At 41.6% G+C, this 15,681-nt stretch overlaps 3 protein-coding genes and 1 pseudogene across 4 annotated transcripts; 1 reads left to right on the top strand and 3 right to left on the bottom strand.

Annotated features, from left to right (window-relative positions):
• Positions 1–1,189: 1,189 nt before the first annotated feature.
• LOC130700833 (leucine-rich repeat and calponin homology domain-containing protein 1-like) lies at positions 1,190–6,932 on the bottom strand. 2 transcript variants are annotated; one of them, XM_057522819.2, is made up of 9 exons: positions 6,414–6,932; positions 6,081–6,225; positions 5,792–6,024; positions 5,571–5,707; positions 5,157–5,513; positions 5,019–5,095; positions 4,161–4,950; positions 3,871–4,086; positions 1,190–3,192 (listed from the first exon to the last, which is right to left on the bottom strand). In XM_057522819.2, the coding sequence occupies exons 1-9, from the start codon at positions 6,583–6,585 to the stop codon at positions 2,698–2,700; spliced, it is 2,622 nt and encodes an 873-aa protein (XP_057378802.1). In that variant the 5' UTR covers positions 6,586–6,932; the 3' UTR covers positions 1,190–2,697. The 2 variants fall into 2 exon arrangements, with proteins under 2 accessions (XP_057378802.1, XP_059352731.1); XM_059496748.1 differs by having other exon boundaries at positions 1,190–1,324; positions 6,414–6,927.
• A 354-nt stretch (positions 6,933–7,286) lies between these two features.
• On the bottom strand, positions 7,287–8,892 carry LOC130700824 (mevalonate kinase-like). The gene is made up of 5 exons (XM_057522812.2): positions 8,798–8,892; positions 8,218–8,728; positions 7,713–8,137; positions 7,612–7,647; positions 7,287–7,546 (listed from the first exon to the last, which is right to left on the bottom strand). The coding sequence occupies exons 2-5, from the start codon at positions 8,651–8,653 to the stop codon at positions 7,313–7,315; spliced, it is 1,131 nt and encodes a 376-aa protein (XP_057378795.1). The 5' UTR covers positions 8,654–8,728; positions 8,798–8,892; the 3' UTR covers positions 7,287–7,312.
• A 102-nt stretch (positions 8,893–8,994) lies between these two features.
• On the bottom strand, positions 8,995–10,756 carry LOC130700823 (dolichyl pyrophosphate Man9GlcNAc2 alpha-1,3-glucosyltransferase-like). Its single transcript, XM_057522811.1, has 3 exons — positions 10,623–10,756; positions 10,367–10,559; positions 8,995–10,307 (listed from the first exon to the last, which is right to left on the bottom strand). Exons 2-3 carry the CDS (start codon positions 10,531–10,533, stop codon positions 9,026–9,028), a joined length of 1,449 nt encoding a protein of 482 aa, XP_057378794.1. The 5' UTR covers positions 10,534–10,559; positions 10,623–10,756; the 3' UTR covers positions 8,995–9,025.
• Positions 10,757–13,704: 2,948 nt separating this feature from the next.
• Positions 13,705–15,502, top strand: LOC130700867 (sushi, nidogen and EGF-like domain-containing protein 1; annotated as a pseudogene).
• Positions 15,503–15,681: the final 179 nt, after the last annotated feature.

Raw genomic sequence — 15,681 nt, forward strand, 5'->3', positions numbered from 1 at the left:
TGCCATTTCAATAACACGGCATTTCTATTCTCCACCATGACTGTGCATTTTCGTGATCGTCTTTCATCTGCTTTCAACTGTAAACGTCAATAATTCTAATTTCACCACGCGTATCTAAGGGGTGAAACGAAGTGTTTAACAACGTGTCCAATATCGGACATACGACTGTCTACGACTTCTTTACTTGCGTTGTTCAATTGCAGTGGTCGTTTTGCAGACGAGGTAATGCGTTGCGCACGAATGATGCAAGTTTGCACATGTTGCGCCACCATCTGTTACTAGGCAAGAATTTCACGACCAGCACTGCACCAGCGATTGCTTATTCATGAATACCACCAGCGCTAATGCAAAATACTTTTTAGCTAGTCACGATATTTTTAGGACTGAAAAATGGTGAAACGTTCAACAACAATTTGAAGGAATTTGGACTTTGCTTCGTGCGCTCTAGAATTGCACCATTTACACATTTCTGCTCGTCACAAGTGTGAGATGATTTGTTTTTATCGCTACACGGCTAAGGTGCAAGAAGCTGAAAACGATTGTGCAATGCAAATTAATGGAATATAAGCAGACCAAAAATGGATTGCATCATCAATCGGGCGATTCAAGAAAGACTTGACGACACTACTTGTCAAGGAAATGCAAAAAAAAAGGGACTCTTAAATGGCAACTGCGTTGCCTCTATTTAATGAAGACACAAATCATCTTCGAAACAAAAATGAAGTCCACATGCATATTATATTCACTTTTTAAAAAATTCACGAAAAATGTGTGAATGGAATAAGATAGACGGTGAAAGAAGAAATGTCAGAAAATTGCAACGCGATGAAGTGCCATCGGTCTAGTCAGATAGATGTCCGTTCAAAGCGCATAGTCTTTGGCACACGCAAGTGTTTGAATTGTCAAGATAAAATGAAAGTACACAAGCTATTAAGAGATTCAAGGTTAAACAAGAGATAAATGACAGACCGCACTGTACAAGAATGATCGCGACAGGGAATATCATTGGTGGATTGGGAGGAGAAATGATCAAAACTAAAAATGAAACAGGGGAGACCAAAAATAGCCTTTTAAGTATTCGCAAACGAGTCGTTTTCTGGAAATCAAAATACAACCAATGGTTCACAGTTTCTTGTTTCCTCATTTCTCCCTGCGATTAACAGGTAGCACCTAGGATTTTTTCAATTAAAAATGGCGTTTAAACGCCAGTGTAGTGAGCGGTAACAGGTCGTCCACGATGGAATGCCATAAGCGTGGCGACGGTGGTAGCAATACGAACGACACTTCTCCTCTCCAGAACGTCGGCAGAAGTGCACAGTCGATCCTGTATACGAAAGGGTAGCAGAAAAACCAGGAAAAAAAATGTGGGAAAAAAAGACGGTGGCGTCGGGTGAGGAAAGATAGAGAATTAAAATAAATCGGATAATAGAAAAGAATAAAAAAAAATCATAAACAAAAAAAAAAAAAACCAAATAACGAAAAATAAGGGAAAAAAAGGAAAGAAAAATGAATGTAAAAAACAAAAACAATAAAACAAACAAAACAAATATAGTTGTGATCCCTGGGAGCGTATGGTTAGATTTACGATTGGGTTTCTATGCTACTCTTATTTCTATATTTTACTCCGATAAAACTATTGGTGTTATTATCTTTTCCCTAGCCAGCTTGGCTAATTGTATATTATGCAACCAAAAAGTCGGGAATTAAAATAAAAAACAACTACAATGCAAACGAAAGATGAGCTAAACAAACACAAGCTATTCAATCATTGAATATTATTGTTCTCTTTTTTTTGTTTCTGTCTTTAATTGCTGATTAGCTTACATCTCTTAGTTAGCTCAAAATATTAATGCATTCCTTCGATTAAGAGAGTAAGAAAAAAAAAAAAGCTCTTTAGGCAAGCGTTGGAACAGGCACCGACACATCATCACTGCACTAAAATACTTCTACTGGTGTAGGGTATTTTCTATAGTCATTATCACTAGCCATCTCTCTTTGTCACATTCGGCTGTTTCCGTACAAACAGAAACACAAAATAAAGTGGGGTATCGAAATTAATTGCTGCCGCGAGAAAGGTTAATCAATTCAAGAGTTACTACGATACGGCAGCTGGCCTATACTACGTACAAAATGAAACGAACGGCCTTGCTGGGCATTGATCGCAAACTAAATTCTAGATGGGCTGCTCGATTGTTGCTTGGAAACACAGTTCGACAATCACTGTTAGCTATGCACGAGAACACAAGAGGAATCAAACGCTAGAGACAAAAAAAAGAAACGAAAAATGCAATTTAGGTAGCTTGAAACTGGAGCCTCGTTAATAGCCATTCATCACGAAAGAAGAGGGTTGGCTAAATGCTGAAATTCGAACGAAAATCCCGAGAAGAGAAGCCGAACAAGAAAATGCGATAGGACAAAGACACACAAAAAAACGATGCAATAAGTTACAAGAAAAATTACGCAATGATTCGTATCACCTTTTTTTTGCGGAAATATCGAGGCACCCATGCGATTAAGCAGATTTCATTTTAAGTGAAAACTGAATCTATAAGGTCACGGGAATGTTTCGTTTTTCTTTTTTATGTTTCCCAAAACTAAAGTTAATTTTTTGCTCATTCAATGGTGATGTACTACAACCGACTAGGTCAATGGAGGGATGAAGAAAAAAAAAACTAGAAAATTAGGACAAGGAATTCTTTACTGGTCGGCCGGAAGCCAATGGTAGAAAACGATGGCTGCCAAAAGTACGAGCAACAACGCGGAATGTGAAATCCACAGCTCAGTCAACGACACTCTAACCAAGTCTTTGTGGTCGGCGTCCAACATCGCGCTAGGGGAACAACTACTATCGCAAGGCTCATCGGGTTCAACGTGTTCCACGACAATGTCCGGAACAAATGTGACCCGTTTGGTTTTAAGGGAACTACGTTTCCCGTCTCGGTCATTTTCATTGACGTCTACCGTCTGATCAGCCGGATCGATCAATTCAAACGGGATTGGGGACGAGTCTGTGGGGGTGAGAGTGGGAGTTGGCGGAGGAGTAGGCGGATTAGAAGGCGCTGAAATGAAGGGAACACAAGCATCCGACGGGACTCTTTCCAAGGTGGCGGGATCAAGCAAGACCCGCACAGTTTCGAGCAGCCGTCTAGTGTTTGGTGCCGTCGTGACGTCCTCCCAGGCGCACAATGAGGTCTGCCTCGGAGTAAAAGGATAACCCAAAGCCACAGTACGAAGAGAAAGATAAAGAGAAAAAATAAAGGTGAAATAAGTGAAAGAGAAAAAAAAAAAAAGAAAGAGATGAGGATGGTGGAGAGAAAAAAAAAGTAAATCGGAACAGTGGATTAAAATAACGAATTTTCTTTAAGTACCACTTTCAGGATTATTCATAATATTAATTACCCTTTGTTTAGTTATGAATATAGCATGCTTGTGCAGAAATCAATTATCAAGAAAGGCATGCTCCTTTTAAGTCGTGAGTTAAAAACGAAAAGAAATTTGACTTGCAAGAGGGGGGGGGAAATAAATGAAAGATTATTTGGGTATGAAACATAAAGATGGTTTTACGAAAGACAGTTTTTTAAAGAAAACAAAATGAACGAAAAAACCCCGAAATTGAGACAAGCTGGCCAGAAAAAAGTAGCAAGACAAATCCAATAATAATAATAAAAGAAAATACGCAACTGCGACCATTCACCAAGTTCCCCCTCCCACCCCCTTTCCCGCCGTAATAGATTATGTTGTCTTCAAAAAAAAAAATTAATAAAATAAAGATTTGATTTTTAAAAAAAAAAAAGCAAAGTCGGGGTCGGAGCGAGAAGGGCGAAAGGATTTTGTGCGCACTTTGAAATAATGGAAATGTTTTTGACTCACCTCAGGAACGCCAATCCTCCGACAAGCTTCGATAAAATTCTCAACGTTACGGCGGCATTTGGCTACAGTCAGTTTGGGCACTGCTGGTGAAGGAACGTGTATGCTTGCCACGGAACGTGGGCGGACATGATTAGCCAGATGGCACAAGACAACTCCGTCTTGCAGTGCAGACGATAGATCGTCAGGTAAGGACACTTTGAGCCGCATTTCGATACACTGGTTTAACCAACGACAGTGTTACGAATGCAAACACAGTCGATTGAAGAAATACGTTTAAAAAGAAAAGTTACTTGACGCAAATGCTGTATTTGTTCCATTTCTTCTCGTTGTCTCTCCATCTCGCGGCGTACCGTAAAACTGGCAGTGGCAGCTGTGTGAGACAAGTGATTGGATGGCGGTGGAGTTTGATTGCCATTAGTGGAATTTGTTAGAGAATTTTGTCGGCTAAGGATTGATGGTCCGGGTTTGACGGTGGCAATCTTGCGACTTCCGTTGATTGGTTCAGTCGGCGGTGGGCGATAGGGAGGTGTCACATTGTTCGACTCGACCGTAGAACTGGGAACGACAGGCGTTGAACGAAAGGGCAAAGTAGGGCTGAGCAACTCGGATGTCGGTGAGCGGAAGGGCGGTGGCTGAGCTACAGACGACGGACTAGTTTTGGCCTTTACGTAAGATAGGACAGCTTCTTTCTGTACAGCCTTGACATTCATTTTGTTGTTTTCATCGTGACTGAGATTCAAGCTCAGCGGACGAGTGAAATCACCCGCCAAAGAGAATGACGATGGATGAGGTTGAGTGGAAGAATCGGAAACAGGTGTTTGGTTGGAATTGCTTTCCCATGGTTTAAAGGGGGAAAATCCTTCCGGTCGTTGCTGTGGTTGTTGTTGTGGCATTTGAAGTAACAACTGCCGGCCGTAATCGCCTGGCTGGCTACCAGACAGCGGAGGGGTGTCGGGACTAGGAGTGTGGCTATTGTCCCGTACACCCTTGTAAACATTGCTACGCTGCTGCCGTAAGGCCTCTTTGTATTCTCTATACGTCTGGCCGTGATTGGGTAGCCTCTGGTCATCTTGCGAAGCCCTAATTAAGTCATGTCAGAAGTACGTGTAAGCAGGTTGCAATAGAATGATTTAAAAGTTTCAATGTACATTTGGTGTTCCAAAATTTTCCGAGCAGCTCTTCGTCTTTCTTCGTTGCCTTGTTCGTCATCGTCTTCATCTTCAGTCTAGGCGGAGCAGGATAATTTCAAATTACGTATTCTTAATCAATAAACCTGAATAAAATACCTTCACTGGGTGGTTATGATTGAGCGGGGCGGGTGGAAACGATGGAGCTGTTTCCGTGGTAGACAAGTTAATATCCTTTTGCTGATTGCTTTGCTGCGGCCAGCGCATATCGAGTCCATCTGCAACTACGGGCTGTTTGCTACTACTGTTATTACAGTTTGCAAAGCCATTACTGTTGTCGATGGTGTATCTCTTGCGGCGAGGATCGTTGGCCGAAAAACGAGAATCCGGCAAAGTAGAGGGCTTCCTAGGCAACCTGCGACAGTCACCACCCTCTAGGATGTCTCGCTTTCTGTCTTCTTTAATTGCTTCGATTTCGAGGTATTTGAAAATGTGAATTCGTCCTCGAGTACATAGCTACAAAATAATGATTAGTAAATAACTGCCAAGTTGTAGATATATGTTAATACATACATGTGCTGGAGGCGAAGACAAAGGATTGTGTTCAACACATAGGTCAACCAAAGACACCATATAACGTAACTCCACAGGTAAGGCTGAGATCCTGTTGACGCTGATGTCGAGTGTTACCAACTGCAGGAACATTAATTCTGTTCAAAAAGGTAAATGCAAGAATTAGAGCAAAGGTGGAGACAACATTTTTTCGAATGATTCTAAAAGGACAAGAAACATACCTCTTGGCAATTCAACCAGAAAGTTCTTTCGCAGATTGAGTGATTCCAAGTGTTGTAGGTCACCTAATTGAATGGGTAGGTGACTGAGTTGATTGCATGATGCATCTAACTCAATCAGCTCTGCTAACTGATTGATTTCTTCTGGTAGACTCACCAACCGGTTATGACTAACCAACAAGACTTGCAAGGGTAGTTTGCAAAGATAAGCTGGTAGCACACTGAGCTGATTGCGACTACATGAGAAAAAGATTAAATTATTTGTGCTATAGAATAGTTTATGATTAACTACCTGATGTCTAAATATGTTAGGCATTGCAGGTACATGACAGTTTCTGGAATAAATCGGATGACATTGTGATACAGATTCAGCTTTTCTAAAGCTGTGAAACGTGTGATTTCATTGGGTAATTCTGACAATTTGTTTTTGGATAAATCTGTAATTAAACAATGTAAATCAGCTAAGAAACCTGGCATACAAAATGGAACTGCTGGCACACAATGTGAATGACTGTCAATACATTAAAGCAGTAAAAGAAAGAAGAAGAAAACAAGTGTTGGCTCTACGCCAAAGTAGACTAAGACAATGTCAAAAAGCTGATCACAAAAAAAATGCTCTACTTACCACTGTAAACGGTGTCATTAAGATTGTATTTGCTGGCCACTTTAGGGAACTCTCTCAGCCGACGACTGCTAACACGCAATTCACCACTGATTTGAGCTTCTTCTAATAGACGTTCAAGATTGCGATTTAGTGGGCTCTGAGGCCCAACGGTTGCACCAACAGTTCCGGCCATGTCAAGCGCCGGCCATTGCACATTATCCGTGTAATGTCTGCAGTAACATCCGTCATTCACTGCAACTGTTTTGTCCGAGTAAGTCGGAAGTCGGAACTCGTCAACCCTTATGGTCTACTGATTGTCATCTACGGGAAATGCAGACACAAGGGGTCGGTTGTAACTTGAAGGTCGGTAGCGTACCACAACTGTTTTCTCTTTTTAATTTCCAGTTTGGTCTTTTTTCCTTACTGCATTCCAAAATGCCCAAGGATAACTATTTCTGAGACATAAGCGCCATCGCACGGAGAAAACATTAACCCCTTTAAACTGTGGCCAGGGACGAATCACAAGAAATCTGAAGGCAAGGCAAGACGGGAAAAGCCTGCTCGTGGTGCTGTAGCTTATCTAACGCGCCCATTTTTTATTCTTAGTTCTCTCCAGAGATGAAGAAATTTCGGATTTTTTCCCTTCTCTGGCTCTCTTTCTGACCTTCCTAATTTTTAAAACAAAACATACATTAATTCAACAAGCCTGTGATTTAGGTTGGCCTTGTGCGGATCCAAAATTATACGACTAATGTAAAAGGCTAGATTATTTTCCATCACCTAAAGGGAAAATTCGGTTGTTCCCTGCAATAGCTATGTGTATTCATGCAATTCTTGACGAATATACAGGCTGCTATAACAGATAATCAAATAGAAAACGGAATCTATAGCATCTGAAGGTTGATTTTCCTTTAATCTAATCAATTTCGTAACTCTTCAATCTGTACCCCTTTGACTCCTAAACGAGTAGTCCAACAAGTAAAGTTGCCCAACGTGAGCTGATGCTGCAGGGCATTCACTTGGTCATCGGAACAATTAGGATTCAGCCAAACATAAGCCAGACCACCTCCGCCGGCTCCAGTAAGTTTGCCAGCCTGACCATGAGCTCGCGCCAGTCGATGAATTTCATCTAAAGATGGATGCGAAACGCCCATCTGTAACAATTTTGAAATTAAGCCATGGATACTGAAAGGTCGTTAGTTAGCGTGCAAAATCTCACCGAAGCCAACAGCCAATGATTCGTCGACAATAATTCCTGAATTGACGTCAAACATCAGTTGAACCGCGAGCGATAACTTTCAAAACTTCAACAGACCGTACCTGAATAGCAGAAAAACTAGATTCAGGTGGCAGTTGAACGATTTCGGCCATCTTGCAGCTAATCTGGTCGATTGAATCTAGAATCGGATCCATAATGGCAGTGAAATCATTTCTTTTTTGACGGACAGCTTCCACCAATAGCTTAGTCTGGCGACCCACTCCTGTGTTCACGAGTAAGATGCGCGCTTCCGGAATAGAAACGGAGCCTGTGACAGCCTTTTTGTATTTGACGACGCCTCCATAAGTGCAAACTGCATTGTCGATGCCTGATGGCGTAGCATGAAACATTTTCTCACACTGGAAAGCCCAATTATTGATTACATCCAAATCAGGGACGAAAACACCCTGGCTTGTCAGTAGATGATGAAGGAGATGAAAAACTGCTGACGAGCCAACGGAAAACGCGGCCGAACTGCCTAAACCAGCTGTAGGTTGTTCAAAGCAATTGTTTTAGTGGCTGTAAATCTTGAAACAATTAGAAAAATCATTCGGCTCCAAACTGTACCTCCAATGGGTATGGTTGATTTCACCCGTATTTCGAAACTTGCGTCTGAGTTGCCGACAATTGAACAATACAAGAAACACAGGGCCAACAACGACATTTGAACGGTATGGTTAGTATCAGCAGGGACTCTAGCGGCTATTAGCGATTTTAATTTGTCAAGCAATTCTAGATCCAGATTTGGGGCTATTGCAGCATTGGAAATCTGCAAGTCGGCTAGAGGTAAAGAGCAATCGAATTTCAAATCTTCGAGATAGACAACAAAAGACGATGAACCGTGACGACCAGTGTGTAATGTCAAATACATTTCAGTAGTGAGGTCAACGCTCGCAGCTAAGGCCAATTTGCCATAGACAACGGCATGTTCACCAGTAAGAATGAGTTTCCCAGGTGTTCTCACTATGAACTTCCGGTCGGCTGACTCTTGAGTTTCTCCCATTGTTCTGGAGTCAACGTTTTCTGACTGAAAGCATGAATCGATTTGAGCTCTTCTTCAAGAACAGAATTCACCAATCTGTGACGAAAAACGATAGCACACTTGTTCTTACGAGTACCAAACAAACACAAGAATAAGCATTTTTACCTGTGGCGCTGCAAAAGAGGTTTGCCTTCAAACTGCTCCGAAACAATAATGACGGAAATCTTGGCACCGCAGCCGTCTGAAAGATCCTCTACCTCCTATGAAAAAAAAAAAATAAAGAAAGAAAATGAAAAGAAAGAAAAACCTGAAATAGACACACAGATAAAAATAAATTTCAATTTGCTACACAAGAGGCCATGTTTGTGTATCCCCATGTATTCCCACTCTTCATCACTGCAATTTCAACTTCAACGACTTAGCACCGGCCCAAAATTGTAACCAAAGAAAATATGCAAAGAAAATAGAAAAATGTGCAAAACTCCAAAGTGAAATCAGCAATGTCCAAAAAAAAGGATATGCTGCTGGACTGGGACAAGTGAGGAATAAAAGTGCTAAAACGGAACTTCCAATAACTGAAAGACCACCAAGACATTTGAATGCGATGGAACGGGGCGTTTCAAGCTTCAGGCTACTGTGAGCCAACAAACAGTATAACGCGAGAACAGCCATGGCAGGAATTACTAGATCATCTTTGGCGTACAGAGGCAACATGGAGAAATGAGAAACGGAGAGGAACCAAAAGGCCGTCAGTGGGAAATACGGACTGGCTATAGAAACGGGCAATGTTACCAAAAGGATTGATTTTTCATGGACGTGATAGGAGAAAAGAAAAAAGGCCAGGGATACATTGATTAGACACAGCTGTAAATTATGAATTGTGTTTTTGAAATAGAGATGGATTCCGCAAGGAAAGCTGAAGAGGGCAGTCAGAATCAAAGAATAGCTGGCGATTGAGGTAGGGTTTAATAGCCGTTTGATTTTGACCACAACATTTAATGTGCACCAAAAATTGGCGACATAATCTTCAAAGATCCCACGCTGAAAAGGAAAGATTCTGACAATGACTTGCTGCAAAAGTCCATCATGAATTTGAAGAAATGGATACCAAATGATAGCAAAGGTGGCTACTGTGGCAACACCAATCTGGGCCAATTTTTTAAGTTGGGCAGAAAGTGAAGAACCTCTCGTTTGGCAGGAAGCCAACAAATAGAAGAAGATAGGTATAGCATGATACAACTCCATCTGCTTAAAGTTTAAGGCAGCTGAAAAGGCAATTGCTGCTAACACATTCTTGCCCTGAGAAACAAAAAGGAATGCCCACAAGGCCAAACCAAGGGAAACACAGTTGTACTGGAAATGACCATAGTCTATCAGGGTGAGTCCAGGGTGAGAGCACAAAGCAAAGAAAACCCATTTGTACTTGCTGCTCATCTTCAAGTTTCTAATATAAAAGTAGAGTGCACTGACAAAGAAGATACAATCAGACACAAGGACAGACATCCTCATGAAATACTGATGGTCAAAGTTTTCAAATCCCCGGGACACATGAAGTTTAATATACTCTTGGTTGATTTGCTTAGCCACCAGTCCAGTTAGGTAGCTGTGGTAGGCTGTGAGAGGAGGGTAATCCAGTCCCCAGTACAATAAATCATTGTCTGTTGTATTTCTATACCTGATGAGATGGATATCCTATGAATAATATCAGCCAACCTATCTCGACATCAAACCTACCAATCCTGTATGGGTAAATTAACAGTAATTTCCATCCAATGTCTTTGAGCTTCGTAATCTCCAAACTTTGGAGGTTGATTTTTGCCAGAATACGGGAAAACTGAGACACCCAGTTTAATGATGATTGTTGTCAAAGCAATCACTTCTAATTTGTAGGGGACCTCCATGGTGAATCCTTACCACGTTATGATTACTACGGCGAAAATCACTAGGTATCAAATAACGCAACAAAATAAAAGAAAACAAAAAACCTTACGCAATGTACGGCGTTCAACGTGGACTGTAGTTTTGTTCGCAAGTTCTCTGTAAAGTTTGCCATTGGACACACGATTGTAGACAACTTCCGCTGTGAAACTGACGCCCTCACTTGTCAAAATCTTTCCCCTTTCTTCAACAGCTCTACAGGTCTGTGGTCAAGAAATAAGTACCATCTGTCAGTCAAAAATGAAACTAAATGACTCACAGGTTGACGACAAATCATCGTATTACCTGGTTCAATTATACCTTGTTTGAGGTTTTTATGCATAATATGCCATTTCATTTTGAATTTCTCGTTACTTTTTATCTAATTATGATATCAACTAATATTAGTCACACTTTTCCCTTTAAAGTTCATTCAAAACATCTGAGAATTCAATTTCAGAATTTATTTGAAAAAGATTTCTCACGGAAACTACATTACGGCTTTTTAGCTTTTGACTATAATAATGCCGTTTGCCGAACAGTACACGATCTGCCCAAGCCGAGGCTCGGCATTTCTTGCTCGTGCCACAATCGTCGGAGAAAAGATCGGTACAAAAATTTCGTTCTGTTAGGCTACCCAATTGGCATTTCCGGCGCAACTCATGTTCCACGTATGAATTCGATTTACGGGATGTTTTTTTTAAATGACCGAAGTCCGCGCTACGGGGTCCCACATTACTTAGAAGTGTATTTGATTATATTAATTAAATTATTAATTCGATTTGCGGAATATTTTTAATAGCTTTAGGCCGCGTTACCGGATCTCTTACATTATTTATAAATCATTTGAATTAAAATATATTTTGCAGAATAACGAAAAACAATTTTAAAGTCATTGAGCTTAAAAAAAAAAAATAAGGACCAAGAATCAATTAGAAATTTCATAGAAACATTCTAATCAAGTGCCACCTAGTGGCAACTGAAGTGCAACTTCTAGGTATAATAGCGGGATTGGTATACCTGTTTCATTCACGCTCCGTGGTTGCACCCGTTTCAGTTTCTATAGTAGCATTTCTTGCGTATTAAAATTTTTCAGCATAAATTAAATTCCGTATAATAATAACACAGCAAGTCGCGAATAAAGTTCATTTTTTATAATCGTCAAATAGTTCACCGTGTTGGCGAAATTTAACATTTAAGCTCAATAGACGCCATAACGTGCAGCAGCCTTTTGTCAGCGATCGTTGAACAGTATAAGGGACTTGATGAAACAACTTATGTTTGTAGATGTAAGTTAGATGTAAGTTAGATGTAAGTTAGATGTAAGTTAGATGTAAGTTAGATGTAAGCTAGATGTAAGCTAGATGTAAGCTAGATGTAAGTACGTAGATGTAAGTAAAAAAAAAAAAAAGTCGGGTTGGTGCAGTGGTTCAAGTGATAGGCGGCAACATGGACCATGCAGCCTATCACTTGTGACTCCAAATCACGAACCAAGCACACGGTCATTCCTCCAATACTGTGACCGTACTAAGTGCTCATTGCATTCGAATTCGTTCGAATGCAATGTCCTGACTTTTTCCTTCAGCTTTGGGCTCGACCTACGGGCCAAAAAGAAACACGTCAAAACCACAAGTTTTTCATGGTTTCACATATTTTCGTTGGCGTTTGCCAATAAAATTCCTAAGGCACGGCTTTCAGCGTTTCCATTGAACTTGTTTGGAAAACCCTCTTTTGATTTTTGTTTTTGTTTTTTTCAAGTGCATTAACCATGTTTTACAAAGATCACCAAAAATGCATTTTATAATATTATCAGTTTAATTACGCACGCATGATTTTAAAAAAGTATTTTGTTTTCAAAATAAATTCTTTTTTAAGCAAGCATAATACTGATGGATGTGTTTGTCTCTTCCGGTTACCGCCTCTGCCCCTCCCCTATCCCCTCCTCTATTGTAGCACAACTTCAAACGTGCATGGATACAGTTTTACTAGTACTCCTCGTCCGCTAATGAAGCGACCGCCTTTCCTCTGCGTTGGGTATGGCTCTCTGAACGGAACTATTTCGCAGTCCATTTACTGGTTCGTAAGTATGCATGTGATGTACGTGGAAAAAACAGAGTGTTCCACACCTGTGTCGCAGCCATTTAGACAAACCCGTGAAGGTTTTACAAATTCTTTAATCCGAACAACTATGTGTATGGTAGCTTTGATGAAAACAATCCCAGGGAACCCTACACTTGTGTAACATGTGGATGCTTTGTGATATCTACGTCAGCAAAGGTGGACGACCTGGCAAGAGGGTGACGCACGTGCGCTTATTCAATTTACTGGATTCGCACACTTTGTTATGTTTTCCATATGTATGTTTACGTGTTGCGAGAATGTCCAATAGCATTTCAGCACATGTACAGTACACGTGCGTGATTCGCGCCTCCATTTTGTTTTTAAATTCCCTTCTGTTAGTCACATTTGCCTCGATTTAAACTTTTCGAATGCGTGGACAAACAGTTCTGCTTTCCAGCAACGATGGAAAAGTGCCAAGATTCGTGGGACAAACGCAGTTTGGGTTTCCCTCGAATTGAAATAGAAAGGAGACGCGCGAACAAGATGATCATTCGTCGATCTCCATCGCTGCCTAGCTGTGTTTTCGAGATCCTGGTGACGCTCTTCCGATCCACTCTACATCATTCACAATGAGTTTCGCCATCTGGGTAAAACAACTTTCGTTTTATTATTTTAAGCTCAAATACATGTTGTCCTTTTTTTTTTGGCTCTAGATGGTAAATTGAAATTGAATTTTATTTATGTTTGGATTGAACAGGCTTTAGGCTTAATTTGGCTGGTTGGTTCCGTGCATCCGCACGCACTCCGTGCCGGCAATAGTAAGAACATTTTTGCTTTGCTTAAGTTTGATACCTTAGAACGTGAAGTGTAGAAGAAAAACTCAGAGGATGGACGGGCAGAAACAGTGAGTGGGTCGGCGGGCAAGAAAGGGGAATTCTTGATTTGTAAAAAGAATTAAGAGTAGACTGGCTCGTTAAAATACGTTAGAGCCACCTATCCCCCGGCCCTGGACGGGCCCAAAGCTACTAGCACCTTGTCATATGCAAAGCAAATGATTTGACATTTGTTTTGCTTTTCCATTTTCTTCCCCATTTGTATTTCAAAGTAACGATTCCTGCAGTCCTTATCATTGTGGCCCCAATACGGATTGTATGGTGAGCCCGCTTGGTGTGGTTGTCTGTCGCTGCAAAGCGGGTTTCGTTCCCAAGCCGGACACCATCACCGGTTGCGGACCACAGTGCGACCATGATGACGATTGTTCCAATACGCAAAACTGCGCCAGGGGACGATGTGTCAACATTTGCGAAGATGGCACTTGCGGAATTAACGCTGTTTGCGAGCCCCGCAACCGTCGTGCCATCTGTCGTTGTCCTTTAGGTTACTCTGGCGATCCCTTTACTCGCTGCACTGCAGGTCATATCTCACTGTACCAATCGACGGAATAAAAATCAAAGTATTCAATATCCTTTATTTTTTTTTGCATAGATCAACGAATTTTGACGGGTTCCAGCAACAGTCACAGCAACTTGAACAGTAACCCATTTACTGGCAACCGACAGACGATCATCACTGGATCCGATAGCTTTGGTGGATCCTTTAGCAGCGCGCCTGTTTCGAGTTCTTCATCTTGCGGCACTTCTTTCGGCTCTTCTGGTTCCTCGTTTAGCCCAGCTGGATCTTCTTTCACTAGCAGCAGCTCAAGCTTTGGTGATGACCCTTGCGCCAACTTCCAATGCGGATCAAACGCTAACTGCCTCCTTCGAAGCTTCCGGACTGTTTGCGCTTGCCGTGCTGGTTACGAGGGTGACCCTTACGCTGGATGTCGTCGCTCAGAGTGTGTCGGTAAGTTTGGAATCCCTCACTAAATGAAAAATGTAAATTTTTAAATTTCCAATAATTTGCTGGAACAGAAAACTACGAGTGCTCCACCGACAAGGTCTGCCACAACAACCGCTGTATCAATCCATGTTCGACGTCGTGCGGTGTCGATTCTGAATGTACCGTTCGCAATCACGTTACTGTCTGCCAATGCCCCAAAGGATTCATCGGCGATCCATTCGTGTCCTGTACTCCAGCTTCCAGTTCCAGCCTGGCCAGGCGTCAAAGTAAAATGGGAAAAACACTGTTGAAAGAAGCGAAATTTTAATGATGATTTTCTAACTTTTAAAGCTGGTGGAGATTACTGTACCCCTACTCCGTGCGGAGCCAACTCCAGGTGTCGCGTCGAGAACAATCGTGCTGTCTGCTCTTGCTTGGATGGATTTATGGGCAATCCCGTTGAGGTTCTAATGACATAAATAAAATAATAAACAGTAAATAGATGAATAACAAAAGAAAAACTAACTTACAGGGCTGCCATCGTGAATGCGAAACTGATTCCCAATGCGAGGCCAACCAGGCTTGCCTAGGCTTCCGTTGCAACAGATCCATGTGGAATTTGCGGAACTGAAGCCGACTGCAACGTTCGGGTATGAATTTTTGGAAAACCCTCAAGATTTTCCGGTTTTGTTCTTCCCCCTAAACGGTTACGTAAAAATCGTTACGTAATGTTATTGTTTCTGGAACGCTGTTTAGAACCAACGCGCAATCTGTAGTTGCCCGGACCACTTGTTGGGTGATCCGTACAGCGGATGCTACCCCGAGTGCACGCATCACGAGGAATGTCGTCCTCGCCAAGCTTGCTTCAATCTCAAGTGTGTCGACCCGTGCCAAGCAGCTTGCGGCGACCGAGCCGAATGCCGTGTCGAGAACCACAGGGCCATTTGCTCTTGCCCCAAGGGCCACACTGGACATCCATTCACTGCTTGCCTACCATTCGACAGGAGTAAGAATGTCGTATGCAATCTTGAGGGTCTCATCTAGACCATATCTCTTTTTCTCTGGTCAAAACAGGCGATCTTTGCAATCTTTGGCTTTGCACCTAATTTAACGTGTCTCAACAACTGCTTATTTCCTGCAAATAGCATGATGTTATCTTGAATATTATACCTGAATGATTAACTCTGGCCTTAAAATACAACGAGAAAAATCGTTTACTGAAAAAGACTACTTTGCATACTTATCATTTTTGT

Source organism: Daphnia carinata, chromosome 9 (genome assembly GCF_022539665.2).
Source record: "Daphnia carinata strain CSIRO-1 chromosome 9, CSIRO_AGI_Dcar_HiC_V3, whole genome shotgun sequence".
Classification (NCBI taxonomy): Eukaryota; Metazoa; Arthropoda; class Branchiopoda; order Diplostraca; family Daphniidae; genus Daphnia; species Daphnia carinata.